At 35.5% G+C, this 16,958-nt stretch overlaps 1 protein-coding gene and 1 pseudogene across 1 annotated transcript; both read right to left on the reverse strand.

Annotated features, from left to right (window-relative positions):
- Positions 1 to 266: 266 nt before the first annotated feature.
- Positions 267 to 10,543, reverse strand: LOC132293249 (short chain aldehyde dehydrogenase 1-like; annotated as a pseudogene).
- Positions 10,318 to 12,651, reverse strand: LOC132293247 (short chain aldehyde dehydrogenase 1-like). Its single transcript, XM_059790628.1, has 2 exons — positions 11,684 to 12,651; positions 10,318 to 11,370 (listed from the first exon to the last, which is right to left on the reverse strand). The coding sequence occupies exons 1-2, from the start codon at positions 11,788 to 11,790 to the stop codon at positions 10,572 to 10,574; spliced, it is 906 nt and encodes a 301-aa protein (XP_059646611.1). The 5' UTR covers positions 11,791 to 12,651; the 3' UTR covers positions 10,318 to 10,571.
- Positions 12,652 to 16,958: the final 4,307 nt, after the last annotated feature.

Here is a 16,958-nt window from a genome sequence, read left to right on the forward strand (position 1 = left end):
TTTGGGCAATCTCTTACCCAATGTGGTCCATCACATATGAAGCAAGAACCCTTAGGCTTGGGCGCTCCTTACTTGTTCTCCCTTCCCTCTTTGTCACCATGGCCACCACCTGGCTTACGGGATGTGATACCCCCGGATTTCCGAATATGGGTTGGCCAGGCCCACGCCCGATTACCCGAGGATATCAAATCAATTAGCAGTTAACGAATACAGAATACAATTTAGAAAACAGGAATCAATAAATTGCCGAAAAGAAACTAGAATAATAATCCAAAAACCTCAGAATAAAATTTTACTAATAAATAATTATTCTGATACATCCAACTTCTCCATTTCTATTACAACTCGGGAATACATCTAGTGGACCCCTAAAATATTTCACTGAACTCAAAAGATTGGAAATGAAACCCAAGTCTAAAACATGAAATAAAATCCTGGTCATCGGTGGAGTGAATGACTGTATCTGCTCAGCACGATCCAGCTCTAAGTTTGGAACTAACGAATACCTGTAAAAATAAGAGTGGGTCAGGCCCACATGCAAATTCTTCTCTAACTGCAATCCAAACAGTGACCCGATACGCAGATACACCCTAGACATCTCAACAATATCTATATAGTCCGTAATAGATAAATATATATCCACACTACAGGACTCTCACTAAATTATGCTGAGGGTCTCAACCTGAATAGAAGGCAACATGCAATACGCACCTGAGTGGGCATGACTACCTAAGCCTAACAGGGTATATCTTAACTAATATAGCTAGCTACGCATCCTACTGCATATACGCACCCTAACCAACGAGTCTGAGACTCAAGCTCATCTCGTGGTACCATAAAAATATATATAAAATCCATTCATATCCATCCATAGGAAATCCAATAAGTCGTTTAGCTTATTCAGCTACACAGACTTAAATAAGAAATCCAATAAGTCGTTCAGCTTATTCAACTGCACAGACTTAAATATAAGGAGAATTATGTTTTTATAATTCGTACCCTTAATCCAAAATAGGTAGGACTGAGTTATTTTGAATTAGTCTATCCCTAGTATGCCACCGTCCCATTCCGGTGCATACAATCCACAAAATTCATATAATTGATTGAACAGATCATCAATTAAAATCCATAAGGTAGGAATTAACGTTTTGAGCTAAACCATACCTAGTATGTCATCGTCCCATACCGGTGCATACAATCCTCCATATCCATGTAAATTACAATATATAAATAATAAGCAAGTAATTTACAATCCAAAACCAAATATCCCTATCATTGCAGAATAGTTTATATAATGCTACAACAATTACAGTTCAACACCATAATCCAATTAATTGTAGAATAATATATAAGATTCCACAATTAACATCCAACCCATATAAATCACAACACATAATTAACAGTTTAGCAATTTTCAATCCAAAACCATCCCAAATAATTGCAGGAGACTATTTACAGTTTCAGCAATTTAAATCCAAGAGTTAAACCATGTATTTGCAGGAAACGGTTTAAAGGTTCAACAACTAGCATCCAAAGCATGCGTAGATCACATCCAATATATCAATGACTCTATCATGCATTAAGAATAAGTTTTATAATCATATTATAGTCCAGTAAATTGCTAAATTAATTTAAGCAATTTAATCCGTCTTCCATCCGTTAACAGCATAGAAAGTTTACTAAATTTTACACTGTTTGTCCCATTGATTTAAAAATCAACTTAAATCAATTCAAGGTCTTAATCACACCCAAAACTAACTATTTAATCCCTCTGTGAAGTCCCATTAAATTTCTGAAATTTAATCAAGCCATTCAGTTCCTTTCTTCTGTTAATAGCATACACCGTTGTATATTTTTACACTGCTTCATCCTTAATCATAGAGACCTAAACCACACAACAAAAGGTTTAATATTACTTAGAGTTAACCCCTTAAACCCTCTGTGAAGTCCCCACAACCCATTGGAACCATTCAAAAGCCCAAATAGTGCTCACACTATCAAACAGTCGTAGAAAAACAATTCAGCAAAACACTATTCAAAAGAGCCTGCTCTAAAAATTAAAGAGCAGGCTCAATAGAGCCTAGAGCCGGCTCTAAACATCTTAGAGCCGGCTCAATGAGTGTAGGAGCCGGCTCCCACATCCATGGAGCCGGCTCTCACCCCCTTTGAGAGTCTCCAACCCCGTTTCGCTCCGTTTAAGTCCGTCTTCTTCATCTCCGGCCTATTCCTATCACTCTATAGGATTTTAAAGCTGAACTTAGGAGTCTAATTAACACCCAGTAGCATCCCATTAGTTCATTACAATCATTGAAATCAATTACAGGAATTTAAATTTGAACTAAATTTGCTACTGAACCGAAACATACTTAAGGAACTAAACTGAAATTAATTTACAGCCACGGTTCCATTCCAACTCTGTTATTCCTCTAATATAAATGTTTAAAGATTTTAAATCTCATCTGGTATTAAATTTGACCTTCGTTTATTGTTGTCAAACTCAATACCATGTTAAAACAGTGACGACCTTTTTACTCTAAAAACAGAGACGATGCAACCATACATGATACAATTATTACAGATAAGTTTCACGGATAACAGATAACCAACTTAACATATAATAGTCATGCATGGTTAAATTAATGTCCAATTAATCCCTAAAAATTATCTAGGTGCACAGAACACAAGCCAAAGGGAAGGAGAAAGAGAAGAACTTGCCTGTAGTTTTGGTCTCAAAACTGTGTTGTCGTCTTCCTAATTTTCTGCAACCACTGACCATCTTCAAGCCTCCTATGGTTTTGGTTTAAGCCACCACAACTCTCATTTGGCCCTCTCTATTCTCCTCCTAAGTTTTGTTCTATTTTCTCTCGCTCAGTTCTCTCAAAACTTTCTGTATTTTCACTCTGCAGTGAATAGGATTATCAAACCCTAGGGACGTATAAGTTATATATTTATAACTAATTCCCACTCCAAAGTCCATAAAAACCCTAAACTTAAAACCCAATTAATTATGTCAGCAAGCCCATAAAAATACTAAAACCCTAAAAGATAATTCATACACTTAATCTAATTAAACAGTTACGTCCATGCAAGAAAATAATTAATAATACAATTAAAGTAACTACCGCAACCAAAAATACAATTAATTTAAATAAAATATAATTAACCAAATAAGGCAATTCAAATACAAGACTAACAGTTTAAAACAAATAAAACAATTAAACATTTAAGAAACTAGTCACATAAAAATGCAATAAAGATAATTAAAATTCCAATTTTATCCTTTTTTAAAATTACGGATATTACACGAGACCAATCCTTGTGGGGTGCAGCGCCCTTGTCTCCCCCACCTTTGCTGGCATACCGCCCCTTGTCCTTGTCTTTGTCCTTTGGCTTGGACGAGGGTTCCTTCTTGGAACTGAAATCAATAAAGGACTTCGCTTCTGCAATAGCTGTGGCAAGGTCTTGCACGTTGCGCCGCCTCAACTCCGTCTTGGCCCACAACTGCAAACCATCCATGTAGAAGAAAAGAGAGTCCTTGTCGGATAGATCTGGGATCTCAAGAGTCAAGTCAGTGAATTCTTTCACATAATCCCGAATCGACCCAACCTGTTTTAGCCGTCGGAGTCTGCCCCTGGCTTCATCCTCGGCATTCTTCGGATAGAAATGCTTCTTAATTTCTTTTGTGAAATCAGCCCAAGTATCAATAGAGACCGTACCTTTGCCCATATCGCCATACTTCTTCCTCCACCATAGCATGGCATGGTCTGTGAGGAAGTGAGTCGCCTTGCGTATCTTGATGGTCTCATCCGTCATGCCCGTAGCCTCAAAGTATTGCTCCATGCTGAAGAGGAATTTTTCCAACTCCCTCGCTACCCTGTTCCCACCATAGCACTTAGGCTTGGGAATATCAACCCGGGGTGCTACTACCCCCATAGTAGTTATGCCGGACGCCACTGCCCGTTTGCACAATGCCGAATCCGCTCGCATTTCCTCCATTTGCTTGTGGAAAGTGCCAAGCTCCTGATCAACATAGCCACGTAAGGTGGCAAACTCGCCCAACATAAGTTCTCGAAGTGCTCAGAGCTCTTGCCGAAAGTCACCACTTAGGGCATTGAGTGACCCTTTGACAGCATTCTGGACCTCAGTGTCCTCCAACTCCAGCCCATCCATGCGCTGATGAGCATCCTCAAGCTGCTCCAACACGTTGGCCATGGACCCCTCCATGTTTGCCATACGTGCCTCTAAGCCCGCCATGATGTCCTTCGACCTAGCCCTAGTCCTCATTCCGACTAGAGGAAGATTTGCTTCCCTTCCACGTAGCTCCTCCTCTTGGTTTTTAGTCACGTCTGATTGCTCTGCCATAGCTTCCTCTACACAAGGTGTGATGCCTTACGACCTTAGCTCTAATACCAACTGTCACGGACTTGAACCTTTCCAAGCTCTCGTACGGCCTTAGACACTTTCAAGCCCCCTTGAAGCGCTAAATCAGCCTACCCGAGTGTGCTAGCTTAGTGAAGACTAAGGCTAGACAAGTGTTTTGCTTACTTGGGTATGTAGGAAGAGGTTAGGCAAGTGAGCAAGAGAGTTTGAGAATGTATAGAACTTGTATTGCTTAAGAGGAGATATTACAACTTGGTTGCTTGGTGAGGAGCAAATGAACTCCCATCTCCCATTTATAGGCCTTTGGCCTTACAAGAACATTCTAGATGTGTACAAATGTGTGGCCTAGATTTAGTGTCTAGAATCCTCCAAAGAAATATCTACACAATTCTAGAATTATGTACAATGTACAAAACAAGTCTAGAGAATTCTAGAGAATTCTATACAACTCTAGACAAGTCCAGAAAAGGCTAGACAACTCCACACTAATCTAGAGAATTCCGGAAAGTTCCATACTTATGTAGAGAAGTCTAGAAAGCTCCAGTCCATGCAGGCTCCATGTCATCGTCTGCTGGACGTCTGCGTGGCGCTTGCGTGGCGTAGCCTCTTAGTTGCGGGGCGTGACATTAGGCTCATTTGTTTGCCCATACGGGCCTTCTTTTGTTCTGGCCTAAAGGCTAAAGCCCCACCTTTAACAGAACAAAAACAAAAACGTTAATGCCTGGTTCTCTAATACATATATCTCTCTCATTTTGTGGGTGAGCTACTAAACCTAATTGAAGTTGTAAAATTTAACTTCCATTCGGTATGGTTTTTTTTTTTGTAGCATGCACTATAACAAATACTATTATGACAAACGCAATAAACTCAAGTTGAACCAAGAATTACGACAAAAATTAAACACGCTACACAAAGAACACAAGGATTTATGTGTGGTTCAGTAACAGCCTACGTCCATGGTTGGGATTCGGCGAAAGTTTTCACTATGTGTAAAATCGGAGATTACAAGTTTTCAGCCCCTTACTCTATTTTTGTACAAATATCAGAGTCTCTCTTGTCCACCACTCCAAACTCTAAGTGCTCTTATATATTGGGTTACAAGAGAAAATATATTTTATTATACTCAAACAATAAAATTAGAAGTGTTGTTTTATTATTTTCAATTATACTCTGAAAATAAAATAGTCATTTTTTTAAAAAAAAATATTACCAAACATATTTTCTTTCTTTTCTTTTGAAAAATTCAACAGCAGATGTACGTTACCAAACATATTTAATTTTGACCAAAATGACTACACAACTTTTCAAAACATGTCATTTTCACTAAATGAAATCACACTCAAAAATGAAAACCACAACTTTACCAAACAACCCTAAGAAAGCTAAAACAAAGAAAGTACTCAATATTTGCATATAGTAGAGAAAAAAACTGAAGCTAGAAATTGTGAACTGCAGCACAAAACTAGATCAAGAAAATAGCTTTTTGAAGACCTTACCAAGAGCTGTATTGGTGGTGCTGTAACCCCCATCTACCACCATGTTCAGCCCACTCACATACTTGGACTCATCACTTCCTAAGTACAATGCTGCCTCGGCTATATCTTCAGCTTCCAACATCACCCCTTTTAAGTTTACCCCCATAGAAACCACCTCCTTTGCCCTTTTCTTATCCTGCATCAATTCAGGTAAATTCCCCAGCATTCCTGTGGGCACCATAAATGGAGATATGCAGTCAACTCTGATCCCATACTTCCCTAGCTCAATGCATAAGTTCTTGCTGAGTCCAACCACAGCGTGCTTTGCAGCCGTGTAGGCATGTGGAATTTCAGCACTGCTTACAGAACACAAGCTTGAAATGAACAGAATGCTGCCTTTCTTGGCTGGGATCATCACTCTTGCCGCGTGTTTGCGCCCAAGAATGCACCATAGACATTTACATCGAATACCCTGTTGAAATCTTTGCGATCCAGAGATAATATTCTTGGATCCATGTTACCTGAGATACCTGCATTGTTGTACATTATGTCAAGCTTACCGTGCTTGGCCACAGCCGTGTCAACAACATTTTGGACATCAGTCTCACAGCTAACATCACAATGGACATAGGAAATGGATTGATCCATGCCAATGTCTTTACATAGAGAGCGATCAAGCTTATTTTGGATGTCTGCGATGATGACCTTAGCACCATGTTTGACAAACAGCCTTGCAGTACTCTCGCCAATGCCACTGGCACCACCAGTAATCACTGCCACCTTACCTTCCAGCCTGCATTTTCAAATTCAATAAATTTTCATGCATGTTGTGGCCCATTTATCTCATTTAAGCTAGATCAAAGAAAATTAACCAAAGTGCAAATTGGTGACATTAATGTTAGCTTACCTTTTGGCAATTGGAGCGAGCAAGGAAGAGGCTTTCATCATATTAATTCCTTAGCCAATTGTTTCAGATGAATGAAAACCCTTATGCGAACTGATCTACATTTCACATGCTTGAGCCAAACTGCTGTATTTAAAATGATATTCTGTGCTTCATAATCAAATGTTTGTCGTAATTAATAGTCAACTTCTCCAAACACAGCCAACATAGCACATGTCTGAAACTTCTCAAAAAAAAAAAACAAAGAAAAAAAAAAAAAAAGCATCTCTTTAACCATATTCCTTGGATGATGTTGTCCAGCTTTGGCAGTGTAGAGTTCATTCTTCACGCCTTTGTTTTAGATACACCTTGCAAGTCTGTCTTTGTTAATTTTTAATTTTTTATTGAGAAGGACTGCTGCAACTTGCAAGAACTGGTCATATTATAAGTTCTTGTGTCACGCCCCGAATCCCATGACTCGGGTCGCAAACAAAGACAAAAAAAGTAAATAAATAAAAAAAATTAATTAAATGAAGAAAATCGGTATCATTCACCACATAAATAATAATAATAATAATAATTTTTAAAAAAAATAATATTTAAAGGTTGGCAAAACGGTGGGGATTAATTCTACGGGAAAAAATTAATAGTAAATGAAAACACATGGTCAACAATTTCAGCAACCTGGGGCAATACAGTGTAGATGCCATAATGCAATTGTCAATCTTTGAGTAACAAATAATCTATATGCATGGGCCACCACATGGTGATATTAATGATCCTGATATCAGTGTACACACACACACACACACACACACATATATATATATATGTTAACAAGTATTAAACAGCCACCTAATATAAGTCATTACATGCATACAAACAATCATCATGTGCTTACAAATAACGAAAGCAAGAATGGTGGTCCCAGTTAGTGGCTTATATAAATACGTGCATTGGGTGAACCACAACTCATAAATTAGATAGTGATTTCAATAAAAATGTGAACACAGGAAGATATTAATTTACAATAAAATTTCCAAATTAAATCATATTACTAGTATGTAATTAGGTTCCAATACATGCACTTATTATAGTTCATCAACATGGTTTCTAAACAATATATATGACCCAAATAAAAGTTACAGTCTCCATGGCCTCGTTACAATAAGAAATAATGTTAAAGGGTTATATGAATAAAGATAAGGGAGGAAATTTCATAAGAAATCCAAAAGATAGAGGGATGAACTCCTAAGTCATTTCCCTAATCCGAAAGAATATTACAGGCATGTCATCAATTATAATATCCAAAATACACCATGTGTCAAAATATAAGTCCAAAAGTAAGCTACACAATGGATGTCACAATTATCACAAGTAGCTTAAAAATATTGTCAAGATCCCAATCAAGCTAGGGATGAGGAACCCTTATTGGGCAATGCCTTTTCCTGAAAAATATAAGAATCAACGAGGTGAGCAACGAATTGCTCCGTAGGAATATCTTATGAATATAAACTAGATTTCTCAAAATTTTACAAACATTGCATGGCCATATAATACAAAGAACATGCTCTCTAATGTCTATTCTCAAGGGAAACTTAAATAGGATGATCCTAGTTCAGCATAAACAATATTAATTCATTCATCAAGACAAGCATAAATGATATAGTGCAATGTAAATAAATCCACAAGTTGCAATAACACATAAATGCCAATTTGAAAATAAAGGTCGAAATCAATTAATGGGATAACTCGTAACACACCCACACTCCCGGTCACATAACCATGCTATGCATCTAAATAAAAATAGTCGTTTTCGGATTACTAGTCCGCCGGAAACTAACCGATTGACCAATATAAAGTGGGGAAACTCATGTTTTACCCGCGAGCGCCAAACTCTCGCATTCTCAAAGTAACAACCCCTGAGTATCTCCCAAAATCAACACACAAGTCCACAAAATAATCCATATACCATGATATGCCCAAATTGCACTTCACATGCGCACATAAATTATACTAATCACACAATCCATGTCCTATAGTCCAAATCACTATAATGACATACTCTTTGATGCAATGTCAACAAATTGGGTATTTTAAAGTCATGTGATTTCATATTGTTATCATATCAAATTTCAAGTATGTAAAAGTTTAATATCATTATAGAAATGTACATAGTAATTGTACACACTAAAATCTAACACTTTAATAAACATCAATAATATCAAAAATGGAACAAATAATATGTTACACATGAAAATTAACATTAAAACTCAATAAAACATTATGTACATGCAATTAAATCATTTTATAAGTTCTCTAATCCAACCGCCACACACAAGTGTATGCATAACTCACACAATGGTCATAAAATTCCAAGAACTCCTAGGTTATAAGCACAATACACCTCTACCTCAAGCTAGGAGCAAACCCTAGCTACTCTAAAGGAAAAATGTGCTCCAAATCCGAAATTGATTAAGGGGTACATGGTTTTGTTCCTCTCGTAGTCCTCGTCAACTTCCCTTCTATGGCAAGCTCAAAACCTCAAAGGTTGGAGGTGAAATGGTGGAGAAATGGTTGAAGAAAAATGAAAAAGAAAAGAATGGGAGAGAGACGAGAGAGTGTCGGTGGAATGGGAGAAATGAGAGGATTTTGGCCTATATTACACTTTCTCTCTCTATACACACACACATACATATCACACATATTCTCATCCACACATATCTCATCCACTAGTCAACCTAGGCCCCACAACATAACAAAATGCAATTAAAAATATATAAATATAAAAGGGAAGGAATATATATATATATATACACACACACACTTGGTTCTCACATCTTGATTAATACAATCTGAAATATGACACCATTGTTTATTTATTTATTTTTGCTATATTTTTCTATCACTGCGGGGAGGATTTGACATGGTGAATTCAAGGATCTGAATATTGAGAAAATAATAAAAATAAATTAAAATTAGAAATTGCATGAAAAGATTTACATACTCTTCACATAATGATCAAAGCAATGCCCAAATTAATAACAATATATTACCCCTTGGTAACTTATTTTCAAATGGTGGTTTTCACTTTTCAATGTTACATAATTTCACAGGGTCACCATCATCCTATGTGTTCTGTTTTTTTTTACCTTTGGAGGTTTCCACAACTTGACATGATCATTAAAACAAGGGGATTTAACATTCAAATAATAATTAAAAAAAGATAAAGAAAGGAATTGAATCAACCAGAATGGAGCTAAAATAACAAATATTTTCAAACAACTTTTGTAGTTCTTCACATAAAGCTTAGCAAAATGGAGCTAAAATAATGAATATTTTCAACCAAATTTTGCAGTTCTTCACATAAAGCTTAGCAAAATGGATTGTATCATAAAAATGGCTACCTTCTTTGGCTCTCCATCATTTCCCTCACCCAATTTACAGGATCTCACCATGTTAGTAGCTTGGAATATGTCAATTGGCAGCCTATCAAAACAAATTTACAAAATAAATTCTGGTTCACCTCTAGATCAATTAGCTAGTAATTTATATACTACATAATATAAATTTTCAGAATTCAGAAATGAGGATTGAAAATATAGAATCAATTGCAATTCAACACACATTGAAATTAAGGCTCGTTCCATATGAGAGCAGTTACCTTTAAATCTCATACAAATTGAAGGATGACTTGAGAAATACATGCAAACATAGCCATTTCAATCGCAAACACTTGAGAAAAGTGCAGAGGAGACTAGGCCTTCAATCCCTGCATTTATTAGAAAACCATTACAAAGTTCTTAAGTCTTGAACTTCAATAAAACATGGGTTCATGAAACCATTTTTTTCAAGGCTTCTCCCAGAGCAATATTGGTTGTGCTGTAACCCCCATCGAGCACAAGGTTTATCCCGCTCACATACTTGGAGTCGTCGCCTCCCAGGTACAATACCGCCTCTGCTACATCACTTGCCTCTGATACTGCCTCTTTTAAGTTTGCAATTTGAGAAACAAACTCATCCACCCTTTGCTTATCAGTGAAGCCCATTGCATTCACTAGCATTGGGGTGGCCACTCCAAAAGGAGAAATGCAATTGACTCTTATCCCACACTTCCCTAATTCGACACATAAGTTTTTGGTTAGTCCAACCACAGCATGCTTGGCTGCTGAGTACGCATGTGGCACATCTCCATAAGTCACTGAAGCTACACTTGAAGTGAAGACAATGCTGCCTTTCTTTTCTGGAATCATCACTCTGGCAGCATGTTTGGCTCCCAAGAATGCACCAAAGACATTAACATCGAATACCCTTTTGAAGTCCTCATAGTTGGTTGCTTGGATTCTTGGATCTGTATTTCCTGTGATGCCAGCATTGCTGAACATTATATCGAGCTTGCCATGCTTTGTAACAGCAGTGTCCACGGCATTTTGGACATGAGAATCACTTGTAACATCACAATGGACATAAGAAATAGCATCTTCACAGCCAATGTCTTTGCATAAGGAGTGACCAAGGTCATCCTGGATATCTGCAATGACAACCTGAGCACCATGTTGCACAAACAGCCTCGCTGTGCTCTCCCCGATACCACTGGCACCACCAGTTATCAAAGCCACCTTGCCTTCTAGCCTGCAAAATTACATGATCATACAAACTTTTAGTTTAATTATGGCCTATTTCTCTTAGGAAATTGAACATTCGTCGCTTACCTTTTGGCAATGGGAGCTAACAAGGATGAGGCTCTCATTATTTTCAGCTTATTTTTTTAGGTGAATGAAATTCATGGTTGAAACCCACATTTAACCAGTTATCAAAAGAAATTTAAGAACAAGAAAATTATATACAAATGCTAAGCCTAACTGTTTGAGTTGACTTTGGTGACACAGAGAGACAATGCAAAATCATTTTTATATGTCGCGTGTTCAATTTTGGTGACACAGACCTTGAATTCAGATGCAATTTCCAAGTCCGTTGATTTTTTTCTGAAGGGGCTACTCTTTCTCCATGTTTCTTTCCTTTAAAGAGTTTGCACCAGAAGGTCCACAACATAGTATTGTTATATCACCAAAAATGGGTTAGACATACTCGAAGATCTCATTGTTGAAAATTTTAAAAAGGGGCGAAAAAGACATGATAATTTTAAGAAATAAGAACGATTTGACATGTACAATATGATACTGATATATGTGATGCCAAATGAAAATATTCTTTCCTAGCTAGAGCTGAAAATTAGAAACAAGAATGATTTGACATGTACAATATGATAACTGATACATGTGACGCCAAATGAAAATATACATCTTAATACCATTCGTTCAAGTTGAATTTTGGAGTAGAATAGTCATATTCGAGGCTGATTTGGACCCTCGATCTCTACTAAAGTTAATTTTTATTTTTTTACATATGCCATGTTCATCCATACATCATCTTTTATTTTTCAATTATCAGAAGTCTTCTATCATCATTTGCTCAACGAAATATGTTATTATAATGCTTTGTCCAAACTCAGCTAGATTCCTTTTCAGAATTGGCTGGAACTTCTATTTCTTTAATGAGGAATCATTTAAGGGGATAGAGACGAAATAAATTTTAATAATGTCTTAAATGTTATACATGAACCTAATAGATTCACAACCATCCTTCAATCAAGATAAACTAAAGCATTTAGGAAAAAAAACTAAAGCAATATAACTATTGAATGTTATTTTTTAATTAACACTCCACTTGTAGATACATGTATCAAAGTCTAGATCTCTCTCTCTCCATTAATCAGCAGAGTTTTTCTCTTTGATTATGTTAACCAAAGTTTAAAGAACCCTCTGCATTTGGAAAGCTTTAGAAATGAAGAAACTAACTACCCACAAAAACGAAAGCATCAACTTTTTTGCTCTAATTTCATGTAATCGAGCTACTTACATTATTTAGTAGCAAGCAAGTAGTGCATAGCTTGGCAACCTTCTTAATCACTGAAAAAAGTTGTGAATCAGAAAAACCAAACACCATATAGTTCATTTTGTCAGACCATCTCGCGAATCTTTAAAGCCAATTCACAAACCATTTTGACACTCGACTTTCTTCATTTGCCTATTGCACCTCTACGAAATGAATAGCAATAAAATTCATTTAAAAAAAAAAAATGGAAAAGCAAAAAGTAGAGTGTGTTAAAATTTAATTGCACATGCTGTCATTGATTTCTCATGAACATATATAAGTCTACAAATTAATTGCACCATCAAATGCATTCTCAACGAAGAAATGGAACCAAACTTAAAATCTCAGCCATAGAAGCCTATTCACCATTGTCATTAGTTTTGCAACTTTTGCTCTATATGAAGGGCGAAATGCAAAAATACACCCCTTAGGTTCACTTCTGTGTTTTTTTTTTGTTCCTCGAAAGGCCAGAGTGTAAGGCTCCCATTTTGTGCACATAACACCCCTATTATCCTATAGTTCATTTTGTGTATATAAATCCTTCTTGTTTTCAAAATATTGCAAACAAGGGTTTGCCGTCAGTGAACTGTTATCACAGTTAGACAGTCATGTATGTATATATGTATTCTATATATATATATACTCTTTCACTCTCTCTCTATCTATATAAATATAGAGCAGTGATAAAGAAACCAAAAGTTTTTATCGAAATAAACAATAATTTTATTACCTAACTCCTCATCATCGATCTTTTCTTTCCCAATTTTTCCTTTTTCTCTCTCTTCCTCTTTGTTTATCCTCCTCTCTGTGTCTGGTTCTTCACCAATTCTTCTTATACATCCCCTTTCTTGATATATACATATCCAAAGTATCCTAGAGGCAAGATCCAAAATTCTTTATCACCGCTCCTTTTTCAAGATCACTACTTTTCTCTATTCATAAATCTTCCAAGAATAAATCTTTCCAATTCCAGATGAAAAATACAAAGATTTTTTTTTTTTTTTTTGAGTAAGTAAATATCCACAAAAAAAAAAAAAAAACTAGGGAAGAGAAACGCTGAATCTTCTCAAAGTTTCTGTTTGATTTTTATGATACAAAATTTGAAGAGAAACAACAGTTGCAATTTTTATTTTCTTTTTCTTTTTCTTTTACTTTTTTGTTGTGTTTTGGTTTTGTGCTTCTGTATTTGCAAAACATGAAGAAATTTAATTTTTTTTTTTAATTTTATCTTCAATTTTGCGGAATCAAAAAGAGAGACAAAACCAAAATCAAAGATAAAATTGAATACAAAAGAAAAATCAAGAATTAGGGAAAGAGAGGAAAGAGAAGGGAACAGGTAAGAGTTATGTTTTAAAAAAATAATCTGACATGTTAAGTTCAAATAGTTGTTAACTTCAAATAGTTGTTTGGTTAGGTTATCTTATCATTTTCCATAAATATATAATATATATCTCCTACCTCCGGCCCACAACATTGTCTTCAACCTAACAAATAAATCCACCATAAACCGTTTCAAGCCCTTTCACCAATTCCTCAAATCCCTTCATCACAATACCTTAAAACACTTATCCACTCAACAAAAACCTATGTAGACAATGTTCGTACCATGGCGTCTAATTTTAGGGTTCAGTATTAGTGTCAACTTAGGATACAAGACAATATCATCCACAAAAAAGGCTACAAATTGACATTTTTAAAAGGCATTAAAATTACCAAGTACATGCAGCACAGTGAATCAAAGAAAAGAGAGAAACCGAAATGAACATTTGACCCATGTGAACAGAACAGATCAGAACATGAGCACCAAACTTTACCAAATACGAATGTAATTGAATTGACCCCCCAGTATTCGGTATATATACAACCGTTAAAAATGGAATTCATGAACAAAATTAAGAAAATCATACTACCTTCCAATACCTCTCCTAAACAGCGCCATCGCCTTCCAATCCGTGTTGGTTTTAGTTGGTAGACGGTAGATTCAACAGCAAGCTTTGAGTTATAGCTCTCATAAGCGGTCTTGATATGTTTAGTATAAAATGCTAGTAATTTCGAAGGTTACCAACTATGTACTAATAATATTATTTAATTTAAAAACCTATAGATGTGTGATCCAAATTGGAGTTTGATTTTTTTATATATATAAATAAACTCTAAAAAAGTAATAAAAGACGCCACCAAACAATTAATGATAACCTAAACTTTTTTCTTCTAGGATAAGAGATGAAAAAAAATGAATTCAGACTCATGTTTTTAAAAAGGTCAAGTCTATTAAAATTTAAATAAAATGTAACATGGTCTCTTACCCATAAGAAGACAAGTATTGGTTAATTCTAATGAAATGAGAACTGAATTGCCCAAACTGGCCAAACTTCACTAATCAACTCATTGATGATCCAATTAGTGGATGGATTATGATTCATAAATGCCCTGTCACTGTTCTGTAACTACTACATGCTATTCCTGAAATTCAATCATGAAGCTGATAAATATGATTCAGAGACCTCAACTTGATACCATAGTTGAGGAAATGAAGTTCCGAGCCCAACTCATTGAATATTCATTCCAGCGTTACAGAGATATTTATATATAGACACACACACACTGTGCAGAACAATCACTATTTTGAGCTATCACGCCCTCAATTCCACGACTCGGTCTCGAAGAAATAAAAATAAAAATAAATGAAAAATAATAATAATAATAGATAGTTAAATAAATAATTAATTAGTTAAATTCACTTGAGTAAATAAATAATTAATTGAAGAAAACCGGTGTCATTCACCACATAAATAATAATAATAATAGTTTCATAAAATAAATAATAGCATGATTAATTAACCATTTATATTAAACTATCCAAATGAACCCACATGTACACAACTTAAACAATAATTGTTCAATCCCACTATATAAGTCATGGCCACCATGGCCTCATTACAATTCATAAGGTGAGAAATAATGTTAAGGGATTACATGAGTAAAGATAAGAGAGGAAATTCCATAAGAACTCCAAAAGATAGATGGGTGAGTTCCAACGTCATTTCCCTCCTCCAAAAGAATATTACAAACATGTCATCAAATATAATATCCAAAATACACCATGTGTCAAAATATAAGTCCAAAAGTAAACTACACTATGGATGTCATAATTATCACAAGTAGCTCAAAAATGTTGTCAAGATCCCAATCAAGCTAGGAATGAGGAACCTCCTCTTAGGCAATGCCCTTTCTTGAAAAATATAAGAATCAATGGGGTGAGCAACGAATTGCTCCGTATGAATGTCTCATGAATATAAACTAGGTTTCTCAAAATTCTACAAACATTACATGGTCATACAATACAAGGAACATGTTTCCTAATGTCTAGTCTCAAGGGGAACCTAAATAGGATCATCCTAGTCTAGCATAAATAATATTAATTCATTCATCAAGACAAACATAAATAATATAATGTAATGTACATAAATTCACAAGTTGCAATAACACATAAATGCCAACTTGAAAATAAAAGTCGAAATCAATTAACGGGATAACTCGGAACACACCCACACTCCCGGTTACATAGCCATGCTATGTGCCTAAATAAAAATAGTCATTTTCGGATTATTAGTCCGCAGGAAACTAACCGATTGGCCAATATAAAGTGGGGAAACTCATGTTTCACCCGCGAGCGCCGAACCCTCGCATTCTCAAAGTAATAACCCCCGAGTATCTTCCAAAATCAACAAACAAGTTCACAAAATAATCCATATTCCATGATATGCCCAAATTGCACTTCACATGCGCACATAAATTATACTAATCACACAATCCATGTCCTATGGTCCAAATCACTATAATGACCTACTCTTTAATACAATGTCAACAAATTGGGTATTTTAAAGTTATTTAAATTCATGTTATCATTATATCAAATTTCAAGTGCGTAAAAGTGTAACATCATCATAGATATATACATCTTCAAAATTAACCTTCACAAAATAACAAATACATGATAATTCCATAAATAAACACAACATATAAGGCACTTTAATTACAAGAAATTGTACACATTAAGATCTAGGACTTTAATTAACATCCATAATATCAACAATGGAACAAATAACATATTACACATGAAAATTGATATAAAAACTCAATAAAATATTATGGACATGCAATTAAATCATTATATAAGCTCTCTAATTAAACCCACACACACAAGTGTATGCATAACTCACAAAATGGTCATAAAATTCCAAGAACTCCTAGGTTATAAGCACAATACACCCCTACCTCAAGCT

This window comes from Cornus florida, unplaced genomic scaffold (genome assembly GCF_030987335.1).
Source record: "Cornus florida cultivar Cherokee Brave unplaced genomic scaffold, ASM3098733v1 CherokeeBrave_3.0.0_Hap2_Chr02, whole genome shotgun sequence".
Lineage (NCBI taxonomy): Eukaryota > Viridiplantae > Streptophyta > Magnoliopsida > Cornales > Cornaceae > Cornus > Cornus florida.

Coding starts and splice junctions, on each gene's coding strand:
- LOC132293247 (XM_059790628.1), bottom strand. CDS start 11,790: ATGTTGTGGACCTTCTGGTGCAAACTCTTTAAAGGAAAGAAACATGGA. Junction 11,371..11,683: donor AAATTGCATCTGAATTCAAG/GTCTGTGTCACC, acceptor GTAATTTTGCAG/GCTAGAAGGCAAGGTGGCTT.